This window comes from Pinus tabuliformis, chromosome 5_1, assembly GCF_031772625.1.
Source record: "Pinus tabuliformis cultivar Carrire ecotype Pingquan chromosome 5_1, CPIR1, whole genome shotgun sequence".
Classification (NCBI taxonomy): domain Eukaryota; kingdom Viridiplantae; phylum Streptophyta; class Pinopsida; order Pinales; family Pinaceae; genus Pinus; species Pinus tabuliformis.
The window spans coordinates 116,704,546-116,717,773 of NC_142305.1; the positions used below are offsets into that span (position 1 = coordinate 116,704,546).

A 13,228-nucleotide genomic window follows, 5' to 3' on the forward strand; every position below is an offset into this window, starting at 1 on the left:
CTTGAGGTGTCTTCTTGGACTCTTGGTCTTTCTTCTTTCATCTCCTTGGACTTTGGTGCTGATAGAACCTCAACCTCAACACCATGTGGACACAAGGTGCAGATTTGGCCATCTTCCTTCTCTGAGGGACTTTCTGCACTAGCCTCTGGTGGGTACTCATCCAACAATTCCTCCTTCTTCTCTACTCTATATGAAGTGGTGGAGGATGATTCAAGGAAACCTCCTTGTTTCGTTAGTACATAGGAGGTGTCCTCCATTTGACAAGAGCCATAGGTTGCATTATTTCCATGTCCACAAGCTTTCCTAGTAGTGGAGGGACTCTTTTATGCTTTGGTAGAACTTTCATCAGTCTATTCCTCCACAACATTCTGCAACATGAGGTGCATCTTTTGCTTCTTTTCCTCAGCAGTTTCAAGTAGTCTTTTGAGCTCCATGTTCTCTTGTTGGAGAAATGCAATAATTTCCTCCGAATCTTGCAGACTATCATGCTTTGGACTCATGGCCATGCTTACTAAATATTCAACCGCAATTTGAGGTAAAACTAATGGTTGAGATTGTGGCAATCGTGCTCTCATGTCCAAACCTTCTCCTCTTTTGAGCTTCAAACTTGTAAGCTTCAAATTCACTTGGAAATAGTTAAATCCTCCTTGCACAAAGAAAACCAAGAGCTCTGATACCAACTTGATTTGAATGGGAAAATTAGTTTTATTGTGCTAAATTCCAATTCAGAATAAAACAAAGTGCTTGAGTATTAGAGGTAACTTGCAAGTTTATCATGAGTTTTTTTTATGTCTTTATGTGTAATTCATGAACTTAAAACATGAATTAAAAAACAGTGAGCAACAATATAAATAGTAGCACACTCAACATTTGATAAAGGAATTCACCCCTCCTGGGATATATCTCCTTGGTCCAACTTCCAATGGCTTGACCCAATATCATTATGCTCAAAATACTTCAGTGATAAAGAGTACATAAGTGTGCTGACAAAAATAATGGTTAGTTTCCCCTTCAAGGAAACTTTTTTCTGCAAAGAACTCTCACTCTTAACACATGACAAGCTACAGTTAGTCATGAAACAACTAGCAAGCTAAAGGTCTCTCAAATCAATACCCCATACTCCATATAACAATGAGCATAACAAGTACAACAGTTCACTTGAAGTACTAAAAGAGAGCTTTCCTCAAAGACACAATGAGAAAATAAAAACATGAGCTACATCATAGATGTCTTATCTATTGCAGAAAACATATGAAGGCTGGAAAACCCCTACAAGGTCCTCTCCATTCTCAAAAGCCTTCAAAAGCTTATTCAACCCACTAGCTGATCCTAGCACCCATAAACTCAAACCTACAAAAAGTCTCTTCAGAAGTGCTCCAATGGCTCTGAAACCTATTCCATTGGCTTCAGAATGCCCAAAAATTCCTAAGAGGCCTCTTTTTTCTCCTCAATTGGATCAAAACTGAAGAAGTTATGAGCTTCCCTAGCTCTTGCACTATTCGCTCTACAAATTCCCCCAAATATGGCACCAGTCCTACAATTTCGCCCCAAAATCCACTAACATAGCACCGATTTCGCCAAACGCTGGGTGAAGTTGTTGGATCATTAATTTAGCCACCAACACCTTAACTCTAAATTTTGTGGCCACATGGGCGTGCATGGGACCGAGGGTCGGGCTCTTAACTTCCGCCCCCACCCATTCCGCTAACCATTGGACTAGTCACATGGGGTGCTCTGCGGTGGAGGTTAGTCTGGCAGTTGGGCTAACTTGGCGGGTATCGGTAGGCAGTTTGGGTGGTGATCACATGGGTGGATAAGGATGTGGTTAGGCAGACTGACGATTCAACTAACTAATAGGGAAACGATTTTTGTAGCGGTTTCATTGGCTTATCACATGGGCGTGGTTTGCAAGCGTTAATGCCATGGGCGGTGGTTACTGTAACTATCGCAGTAAGGGTTGTCACATGCAGTTTAAGCCATGATAATATGTCAATGGTATGGTAATGTTTAAACAATATTTGGGGCCGTGGTTAGCCCCTAAGCATGCTCTGTGGACTGGGGTCGGGGGTTAACCACGTTCCCCACCACCCAATACATATGTCATACAGGTTAAATAATGTTCTATTACCACGATTAATCAAGTTCCATGGTGGTATATTGATGTATCATGTGGTTGGTAAAACGTAGGTCTCAAGTTTGAATCCGATGGAGTATTAAACCGATTTGCCAAAAGTTTAGTGGCCACTGAGGTGCCATGTGGCAGCGTCTGGCTAGGCCGTGTGGTGGCCTTTGAATGGTCCACGTCACCACACACACCAAAAACCATTCAAATAAAATCCTGCCAAGTGGCATGACCTGATTGGTCTGCCAAACCAGTCAACCATGCCCAGTTAGTGCCACGTTAACAGTACCGACTGTTGACTGGACTATCATTTTTGCAAAAATTTGCTTGTTTTGAAAAACAAACAAAACTTGTTTTTGGGAGCATACGATGTCTTTTTCATGCAAAACGTGTTGCACTAGATTCATAACAACGAGTACTACGCGGTCGTTTAGGTTCCATACCAATCTGACAACTTTGAATTTGATAAAATTTTAAGCTCCAGGTCATGGCCCTAGTGCATTTTCCTCCTTATCAATGCACCTTTCGACCTTCTAGGTGTGTTTTTGACCTAGGGTGAGAAATTAGAGTCCTAGGGGCATCAAACCTTGAAAAATGGAACCATGAAAAGAAAGAGAAAGGTCTTAGCTCCTGCCCAGAAGTGACAGTGCTTGAAATAATCCACTGGATTGGTCATAATCTGCTACAAAATATTGGGGGAAAAAACACTCAAAACTCATTCTCCAAGAGGTAAACGTGAAATGGTAAAATGAGTTACCTTTTTCTTATTTTATGGTCATTTTCATCATTAATTTATTAGTGTTTTGACCTAAATATGTCTCAGTTTTATCATGAAACAAGTATTTTTAATCTTTGGTGGTGTTTTGAGTAGGTGATAGTTGTTTTAACAAATTTGACAATGTCTCGATTAAAATATACCATTTTGACCAAGGAGCATACTTTTATCACCTTTTTGGGCTTTATAAACCTACGAAAAAGGAACCCCTTGGAGTCCTCTTTCAACTCTTTTCAGACTCCTTAAACATCAAAATATTGTTGAGCATTTGCCTTTTCGAACTCATTAAAGTAAATGAAAATTATGTCTACTTAGTACAAGTTTAACCCTTTTCCTGAATGAGATAGACTAACTACGAAATAGGAATACCTTAGTCGAACATGGCCAAGAGGTTACCTTGAGTATTGTTTTCTACCTTTTCGGACTCAAGATGTCAAGTTAGACCTTTGTTGGACTCGTTAAAACATCAAACAATGATGGACTCGTTAAACACGATGAGACTGAACCAATCCTTCTCAAGGTTTGTTAAACATACTCAGAGGGATTCATCTGAAGGATGAACTTACAGATCGGGCATATGTTATCCTCTTAAACCTTGTTAAAAAATAAAGAGATACTGACCAACAATGGTTGGGGAAATTGGGAAAATGGGATATTCCACCTATTATGGCAGTGATTCTCTCTTGGACATGACACTCTTCCACTTCATCTCTGTGGTTGTTGAATTGGGAAATATGCTTGTCTTTTGGTTCATCATACCATTTCAAATCCTCCATTTTCGGTTTTGGGTCAATGCTTCCAACTCCATTTAGTGTCACCGATGTGTTCAGGAGAAGTCATTCAATTAATATCTGCTATGATACTCTTAAGCCTTCATTCCATGTTTGCCATTCCTGAACTAGTTCCATGTCGAAGTCTTTCTTTCTTGAATCAAGATATCCATTTCATGTCATTGATGGGGGATACATCAAGGCCCTCTTGTGATGCGTCGCTTCTTGTCAACATCAACTCAATATCCATGAAGTTGACTTAGAAATTCTTCCTTCTGTACCTTAAGAATTGCATACATCAATGGAAATTTTCCTCACTCTCGGTGATAGGTTTGCATCATTGGCCTTTGACCAATAGATTATGTGTGGTGTTTGGCTTCAACTCATTCATTCACACCATACAAATTGTATTGTAGTACCTTGAGAGGAATTAACAACATCGATGATTTATCTTGCATCTGTTAATGACTTACATCATTGGTCGATAATTAGATGGTGTTTGCCATGTTTGACTTTAGCTCCTTTATTCACATTGTTAGAATCATACATTGGATGATCAAGTGAACGTGATAGAAGACCCCAGATCTAGTTCCAACCATTAGGGCTATGATTTTAGGATTAATACAAGATCAAAATGTATGATGGTTATGATCATATAGATAATCTTCTAATCATGGGTCCACCCTTTGCCATAAGTGGACATGTCTTCTTGATCATTTTACATGCAATGTTAGCTTATGTACTAAGTATGGCTATGCCTCCCTCAGCAAAGATATCATGATGTAAATGTATTGTAACAGATGATGATCTGACCAATTGTTCTTGATTTGAACTTGTCACAAGGTAAAGCACTTAAGTCATTAGCCACTATTTCTGACTTTGCGCTTTATTGAGAAATCTGTTATAGGCCATTTTGTCTTATCTGGTCAATAGGCCTACAAACTGGATCCGTCAACATCCATGAACACTTTTCATGATCCATATACAAATCCCTAAGCATGACTGCCTCAATTCACTGAGTTTCTGACCTTTATTTCTTCATTTCAGTGCTTTTAAGGCCCAATGTAGCTTGGCCCTTTAGGGACCTACTTTGAGTGGCAAGTTGTTCAGTTATGTACATGCTCTGATTAGAGCAGGTTCCCTTGTTGGGGGTGCACTGATCAAGAAAATTCAAGAAAAATAAAAATAATCCCAAATCTTCCTCTTCCAGAAGCTTCCAGGAGTTGTTACAACCATTTACCTTAGATAACAACTTCGAATCTTATCTACCATTCCTTGGATTTTTCACCTTCTTATCCCTTGAGCTCATCCTCCCATCAAGAGTGGATCTCAAGCCTAGATTGGTAAATGGATAAGAATTCCTAAACTACCATCCTCTCCTATATATTTACTGCCATCCACAAGCTAGAGGTTGGCTTTTGGAGATTAATCATACCCTTATATTGTTGCTTTGATCATAAGAGAGACATTATTCCCGTGCATTAGAGTGACTTTGAGGTGTACATTGTGGCAAGGAAGGACAAGTCAACTTGAGAGGTTCTCTACAAGATCAACTTCCACTTTTGGTTGTAAACTATCTCCCTTCCATTTTAATACAAAGAGTATATCATTTTCCTACATGTGTTATGTTATGTTTATGTATGCGTGTTTCATTGATATGTTGATCCATTGAATAGAATGATTGGATAATGCTACATAGATGTCGTAGATCTTTGGCTTATGTTGTTTGTTTGTGTAGGTTCTAATTTTATTTTTTAACATTTTAACCCTATTTAAAATTATAATATAACTGAGGGTTAATTCAAAATAAAAATTAAAATACATAAATTAAAAATGTAAGACAAATAAAAAATACAAAAAATAAATAACACAACATAACATAATGTAAATCTATTTCATATTTTGTTTCGACGTAGTCTAACTTATAGACGAAATAGACTTTTTCACCGCAATCTGACAAAACAATTTCAAGAAAGAATGTGATTTTTTGTTGTTTAGAATGCATAAATGGATTAAACACCCTAGAAAACCCATTGGGGCACTCAAATGATATAGATTAAACAACTTAAAATCAAGTTTTTAAAAATCTCTACTGGATTTTGATTAAAATTAACTAGAAAACATGTCTGGAAAAAAGCCATTTCGTCTATAAATTAGACTACGCGTTTTGTTTCTAATTAAATTGTCATTATTATTGTTTCCAATGGGAGCAAAGTTTATCATATTTTAGCGGCCAACTGACAATAAGGACAAAAATATTATTGGTTATTACTTGCAAATGATGGTTGATTCACCGTTATTATTTAAATAAAAACTACACCATTTAAAATACCTTGGTAGTGGTTTATATGGGGCATAGTTTTGGTCCTCTAAAATGCCTATGGACTGAGCCATTAGCTTATTTCCTTATGTCCAAAGAAAATGAGCTCTTAACCAATTTAAAGCAGTTTTGGGTCTTACTTTAGGACTAAAAGATGATTTTAGCTTAAACAATATCCACAAGAAAATCAATATCCCTTATGGTCACTGCTGAGGATACCTATCATATGATCATGCGCCATTTAGTAACATCTAGCTTGTGTGCTAATGGTTCTTAGCTTGAGTGGTTGGGATTGTCGCTTGTCATCCCATTCACCCAGGTTTAAGTCTCCAGAGGCATGCCCTTGCCTGTATTCCAAGGAGTAGGCAGCCCCAGAGAGTTTTCACTATGTCCATGATTAATATGGGACATTTTAGCTCTTGCTTAGTCATTAGGTCTTTCCTGTAAAATAAAAACATCTAGCCTGTGATAAAGCTCGAAGAGTAAGTGCCTCTTGAGAGAGAGTCCAATTCAGTAGGGTCAAGACATCTCGGCTCTTGCTAAGTCATAAGTTAATGGTATATCTAACTTATGGGTTGTCAGATATATTCTTGGTGTTATGGCAACATGAAGGTTTGATCCTTGGCCTTGTTCAAATTACTTCAACGAGTTATCAATTCACCACGGTTAAGAAAAACAACTTCTAGCCCTAGTTCCATTCATGATACCAGATACCACCCCTAGTTGCAATTTAACCTCTTGATCAAGAAGATCCATATCATTATTTACTTTCTAAAGGTGGAAAAACCTATCATAGTTTAGTGGTTAACCCACATTGAGGTTGTCATCATTGACTACTATCTATGAATGTGAGTTGACTCATAGTTGTTATTTAGTGAAAACCACACCACTTGAAATAACCCATCGATAATTTGGAAAGAGACAAACTTTCATTTCTGCTAAATACCTTTAAATTTTAAGTTCATTAACCTATTTCCTTATGTTTAAGAAAATAATTTCTTAACTAATAAAAAATACTTTTACGTTTTACTTTAATGATTAAACCCAATTTTAATTCGAATTGTCTTTAGTGCAACTTTTTGGAAGCTTTTCCGGTGGGTTTTTCCGGTCAGTTTCTCTAAAATCCGAGAGAAATTTATTGAAATCACAAGTTTGATGGGTAACCCCTGCACAATCAAAGTGTCTTAGGGTTTTTTCAGGGTGTTGAATCCATATATAAAGTCAAAAAACTAGTTTAAATAACACAATTAAGATTTCACCTCAATTTTTTTCCTCACATTCTAACACCTAAAAATCCAAAAAATCACACTAAAAACAACTCCATTTTAATTAAAATAATGTTGAGAGAAAAACCATTATCTCTTACATTCATCACCAAAACTACTTTTAATTAAAAAATGGGGCTGTTTTTTAATAATAGTTCACCTAAATCCCATTAATCTCCATTAGTTTGAGCATTAAAAAATGAACCACCCCATATTTTTCCCAACACAAAAAGAATTGGATTTTCATTTTTTTTTTATTCTCTACATGATCAGTAGGTCCACATGATTAATAAATCTGGGGTGAAATTACCTTTGGTGGGTAGATGAACTCTCAATGTCCACCCCTTCTTTCATTTAATTTGTTACTAAATTCGAATCCAACGTATGTATATAGACAATGGAAGCGTGACGTCTCCTAGCCAATCAGAGACGACCAGCCGTTCAGTTCCTCCAATAGGGACAACCTCTATTGTCTAATATAAATGTTGACCCATTTTAAAATGCCTGAGTCCTCTCAGAGCCTAGCAATATTTCGTTCATTTTACGAAGTGATTGATTTCTTCTCTTCAAACTAGATTGCTTAAGAGTTCCCTATTTTACCAACAAGCCCTTATTCTTTCATAGATCAGGGATTCAAACAGAGATCTTGGCTGGATCTGCTTTCAAATCCCCATTTGGGTTCTCTCTACATATGACATAAGTCGATGGACTGTCTTCAAACTTATCAGATGGAACGTTTTATGGCGTTTTTGTTGGTATTTCTGTGTTTGGGTGTGCGGCAAGTGCAGTGCATTCGCTTCGAGTTGCCATCAGGGCAGACCAAGTGCATCGCAGAGGAGATCCAGAGCAATGTATTGGTGTTGGGAAATTATCATGTTGTAGCACCAGGCTCAGATGAACATCATTATGGGACCGGCAATGCCCAACCTGTTGCCGATGATCACAAGATCACTGTTAGGGTAAGCCCTCATTTATGTGTGTTTCCGACTCTCTTTTTTTTTTCGCTAGACATATAATTTTAGACTTTACTTGAAGGGACCCAATTTGTTTTTTTTTTTTCCTCTTTATCAAGACGATTGTATGGTTTTAAGTCTTTTAGGGTGCGATGCAAAAACTTGTTGAAACTTGAAGCTTTTTCTTGGGTCAGTTTATTTATTTCATTGCAATTACAAGTGAATTAAAAGTGAATTAATGGGCTTTTAGGGTTCACTCCTAATAGAGAAGTGATTTGGAAAATGTCCTGTATCACTCTGATTAATATAAGTGAAAATTTGACTGATTGAACTTCCACGATCGAAATCCATAAGAAACAGATGAAAACACAATTAAGCTTTGAGTTCCACTAGATCAACGAATCATACGCAATCAAAATATAAATATTGGCACTGATTTCCTGTGTTTTAATTGATTTAGGCTTCTGTTGTAGTAAATGTTGTCTACCGTATTGTTGGATTTAAGACTGACAATAATTTTGATGTTCATTTCATGTAAATTTGTTGTCCATTATCTGAAAATAGAAGACCCATGTTGACTTATGCTTTTCTTTGTGTTGGAATTCAGGTGACTTCCCCTTATGGCAATAGTTTGCATTATGCTGATAAAGTGGAATCGGGTCAATTCGCCTTAACAACTACTGAAAGTGGTGATTACATGGCATGTTTCTGGATACTTCCTACTCAACATCCCATAACTGCCTCTGTTGAACTGGAATGGAAGACTGGGGTTTTTGCTAAGGATTGGGCTAAAATTGCCAAGAGAGATAAAATTGATGTACGTACGAAATTCATTCTTCTACTATTCATAATATATTGTTTCACTTTGGTTACGTGTAGTTGCAGAATATTGGTTTTAACCTGGGAACACTTAAGACAAATCAGTAATTAAGATAAGATCTTAATTGGTTTTCTTATGTGATAGAGCGTTGTTTAACACACCCCATATACATTTAAAATCAGCTGACATTTACCAAATGATATGGAGAGGGTCTGTCTTCTCTTCAGGGCATGCAGAAGTACCAAACTTTTACCACCCGCTCCCTTCCTTTATGGCGAAGGTGATTTGAAGAGTATCCCAGGTCACTAAGGTTGAAGGTCACTATCAGCAAAATTGTAAGCTGATAATCCACAGTGATAAAAAAGTATAAGTGGCCAATGCAGACCTTCCAAGCCTTGTTGAGAATGTGGGTGCCTAATACTGAAGTCTGTTGAAAATATTCTGTTATAATCAATCTAAAGTATTAGCGTAGCTTCTTCCCTACACCCCTAGGTTGCGACTTAAATCTGTAGTGTGAACAAAACAATTTTTTGCTGATACATTGGCGAAAGATTCCAATGGTCATGTTTGAAAGGAAACCAAAAATGGCTTAGTTCCAGATATATGTGGTTTGACTATTCTTGTGACTTTTGCAGCTAATATAATGTTTATTATATTTGGCAGATTGATCTAATCTTTATGGTTGGCACATAGATTTAGCTTATCAACAAGGTATTTTCACTCAATTTTATCACCTTAGAAATGAATTTCTGATATTCTGTGCAACTTGATACAAGTTTTTCACAATTATATGAATACCAAAAGATTGTTACATCCAGTCCTAAAAATAAAACATTGTGGCTATTAATTAGCATCTAATTGACCATAGGTGGCATTTAATTCATATAAATACAATAAAACATGGATTAACTTATATGACTAGCTAATTAGGAGAATCACTGCCTGTGAAATATTTTATACATAAGTGCCATGTAAAATAGATAGAGTCATAGGATATATAAGTGCAAAAAGGGGGTCAAATATTAATTTAGATTATACAGGGAAATGTACTTTTATAAACAGTACAAATATTTTCCTTGGTTGAAAGAACATTGAAAGTGTATTTTGACCGCATTTCTTAAAGATATTGGGTGTAGGGTTTCTCAGCGATTTATCCTTGAAGATCTTCCAGAACAATTTATAGCAAAATATATTTGACAACCTTTCGTCTCTAGTGAAATTATTCTACAATCATTGTTTTAGATTTTTCTTTTGCCAATCATTATGTGAAAGCTATTTTTCCTTCATCAGGATTCAGAATCACTAAGGAAATTTGTCATTCCCCCCCAAAAAAATATAATTGCAATGAATTTGCAGTAAATTGTGGCCCTTGTATGACTAATTGAAAATAATTTTTCCATCTTTCCTGATCTTATAATAAAATAACTTCTAGGTTTTTCCTGCATGCTGGTAAACTGTTTACAGACAGGAAGAGAAACTATGCATATTTATATGGAAAGGTTCTAGATGAATCCATGTATGTCAATAATCTCAAAAAGCAGATATTCAGGTAAGTATGAGTTTTCATGAATGAAACTGGTCGCATTGATGAGCTTGATCTTCTCTACTGTGGAGCCAGAGTTCGAACTCTCCAAGTTGAAACTTGAACCTACATCTTTTAATGATTAATCACGCTTTACATTGATTATGATAAGCTCAGTTTTATATTTACTTTTCAAGTACCTACCAAAGGATGCGATTATAGTCACTGGTCCATTCCATGCAACTCCCATGGCTTTCATCTTCATGTTTTAGGAGATTGTTATATTATTAACTGAGGTACAAATCTTTTAAATGATTATTTTTCGTCCTGAGGAGTGAAACAAAGCGTTTCACTTTCTTGTAAAACATGTTATGTTGAAAGAGAAGTTTTTTCCTTTTCTTTTGTGGGACTTGGTGGGCAGTTCTTTCGTTACTGACTGTTATCCTATATTGCAAGTACTGGCTCTTTTTTCATCAACTAATGTTTCTAACTTACCATGGGCACTAGATCAAATATTCTTTTGTACCAAGACAGGCTTTTGGTCATTTCATAGATCATTTATAATTTCCTGCCCGCAGGCGCTGATTATTTTTTTCCTGATAATTTTGGCATCTTTAAAATTTTTTGAGGCATCTTTCACATGTCTCTTCCATGGAACGATATCTGCCATGAAATTCATCTTAGATCCATCTGCATAGGGAGTTCAGCTAGAAAACAAATCCTGAGCGAATTGTGCAATCGTAAAGGGATTGGGTTGGGATTTGGCACCATATTTTAATGGATCCTATGACATGTTTTGATCATATTTAGTTTGGAAATCCCCTACCTACCTAGAAATTTTCTGAAGACATTTAAAGGTTACAAGACTCTTTTCTGGAGTTTAGGAGTGAGAAATGTGAAACAAAGTAGATGTCTAGTATTGATGGAATGTGTCCTTGAATTACATACATATAGTTTACAAATCAATTTGGTGGGGCAGGTTAAGCTAAAGTTTGGCAAGTAGGTGGTTTTGATAGTATGCCACCGCTGACACCTAGAATCCTTAAAACTGAAAGTCTATGTCATGTGAAACTATTTTCTCTAGTACCAGGCCGATTTGAGATTGATCGAATGTTGACTTTTAAAGTCTTTCCAACTTTCCTGGAAGATATACTTTTTGAGGATATATTTATTAAACTTTCTTTCAAACTATATATCTCTTGCACAAGTAACATACTAGCCCTTTTTGAAAATTAGGAATTAAATTAATTCTACACAAACTGACAATTTTTATGCAACTACTTAGTTTGTAATGTTACTTTATATTGCCTTGTTAAGTTCTGTTTGATTTGTTTTAGTATGACAGGTAGATGGCTTATTTGAGCTTAAATAGTACTCGGTTTGATTTTAAGTTTTACATCAAATACTGCAGGGAATGGAACTTGAGTTAAGGAAGCTTGAAGAATATGTCACTTCTATCTATGATGAGATGCTCTATCTGCGAGAAAGGTATGTGCTTCTCAAAGAGCAATGATCATATTCTGGCCAATTTAGTTGGATCAATTGTGCTGAGTCCTGACTCCTACATTGTTTGTGGTTTAATAGGGAAGGGGAAATGCAGACTCTAAATGCATCAACAAACTCAAAAATGGCTTGGTTTGGTTTCATGTCGTTTTTGATCTGCCTATCAGTAGCAGCTTGGCAGCTGTGGCATTTAAAGAGCTTTTTTGAAAGAAAAAAGTTGCTCTAGACAACCTTGAATCTGTATTCAGGAAATCTGGAAAATTATCTTTTGTTTTGAAAGATAAGTTAGTTATTTGAAATGCACTTTTAACTGATTTCCGACTGCAGGATTTTTCAGTTACAGGAGATTCTTTTCTGATTTTATTTATAAATTTTGCTCAGAAAAAGCGATTGAGGGTCTTTATTTATCAAATCGGACCCTTGAAAATATAACTTGCATGCATGAATATGATTCAGTGGTGACTGAGCATATGATTAATTCATGTATACTGTTATGGAACCTTTTGCAACATATTAGCCTCAACAACAGGTGACATAGAATATGATGGATATCTTGTAGAAAGTCCAACTCCGATATCTATCTTGTACTAGGCAGACTAATGACAACATTCTTCATTTCCTTATCTGGTCTTGTATTCTGTAACGCTGTACTTTCTTTTGTTTTGCAGCACTCATCAAAGTTGAAAATTTTTGCACTTAACTTTTTCTGTCATATGCAGTTGAAAATATATGTTATAATGAATTCAGTTGTTACCAACTTACTAACTATTGTACTTCTAAGTTCTAACATCGAATTGGCAGATCAAATATTCACAAATGTATATAGGTGCAATTGTCTTTTTCCTTGGATTCTATTCTGCATGTTATCTATGGGCCCCTGTGTGCTGTGTGGTATCAGAAGTGTATTATATTGTTTACTCTGGACCTTACAATATACAGCTGGCATACTATTCTGTACTGCAAAGTCCATTTATTGCTGTTGAAGTCATGCTTTTCTTTTATTGCATATTATAATACATTCTACTCCGTTTCTTTTATTGCCTTTCAAGGGAACCAAACATTTCGTAACAGTATAAAGTGGATTTATTGTCCTCATAAGCGGAGCTTCCCTTGGACTTCTCAAGGTTAAACTGTTAATGTCATAGCGGGCAAATCCGCAGACTGTATCCAGGTGTGCT

At 36.2% G+C, this 13,228-nt stretch overlaps 1 protein-coding gene across 1 annotated transcript; it reads left to right on the forward strand.

Moving 5' to 3' along the window:
- Window positions 1–7,751: 7,751 nt before the first annotated feature.
- Window positions 7,752–12,673, forward strand: LOC149163697 (transmembrane emp24 domain-containing protein p24delta9-like). Its single transcript, XM_089431823.1, has 4 exons — window positions 7,752–8,211; window positions 8,813–9,022; window positions 11,959–12,035; window positions 12,132–12,673. Exons 1-4 carry the CDS (start codon window positions 7,957–7,959, stop codon window positions 12,274–12,276), a joined length of 687 nt encoding a protein of 228 aa, XP_089287949.1. The 5' UTR covers window positions 7,752–7,956; the 3' UTR covers window positions 12,277–12,673.
- The last annotated feature ends 555 nt before the right edge of the window (window positions 12,674–13,228 follow it).

What these genes read in the sequence shown, in the direction of transcription:
- LOC149163697 (XM_089431823.1), top strand. Translation starts at nt 7,957, where the DNA reads ATGGACTGTCTTCAAACTTATCAGATGGAACGTTTTATGGCGTTTTTG. An exon ending in ATCACAAGATCACTGTTAGG is followed by an intron (nt 8,212 to 8,812) that starts GTAAGCCCTCAT and finishes GTTGGAATTCAG; the next exon opens with GTGACTTCCCCTTATGGCAA. An exon ending in CCAAGAGAGATAAAATTGAT is followed by an intron (nt 9,023 to 11,958) that starts GTACGTACGAAA and finishes CAAATACTGCAG; the next exon opens with GGAATGGAACTTGAGTTAAG.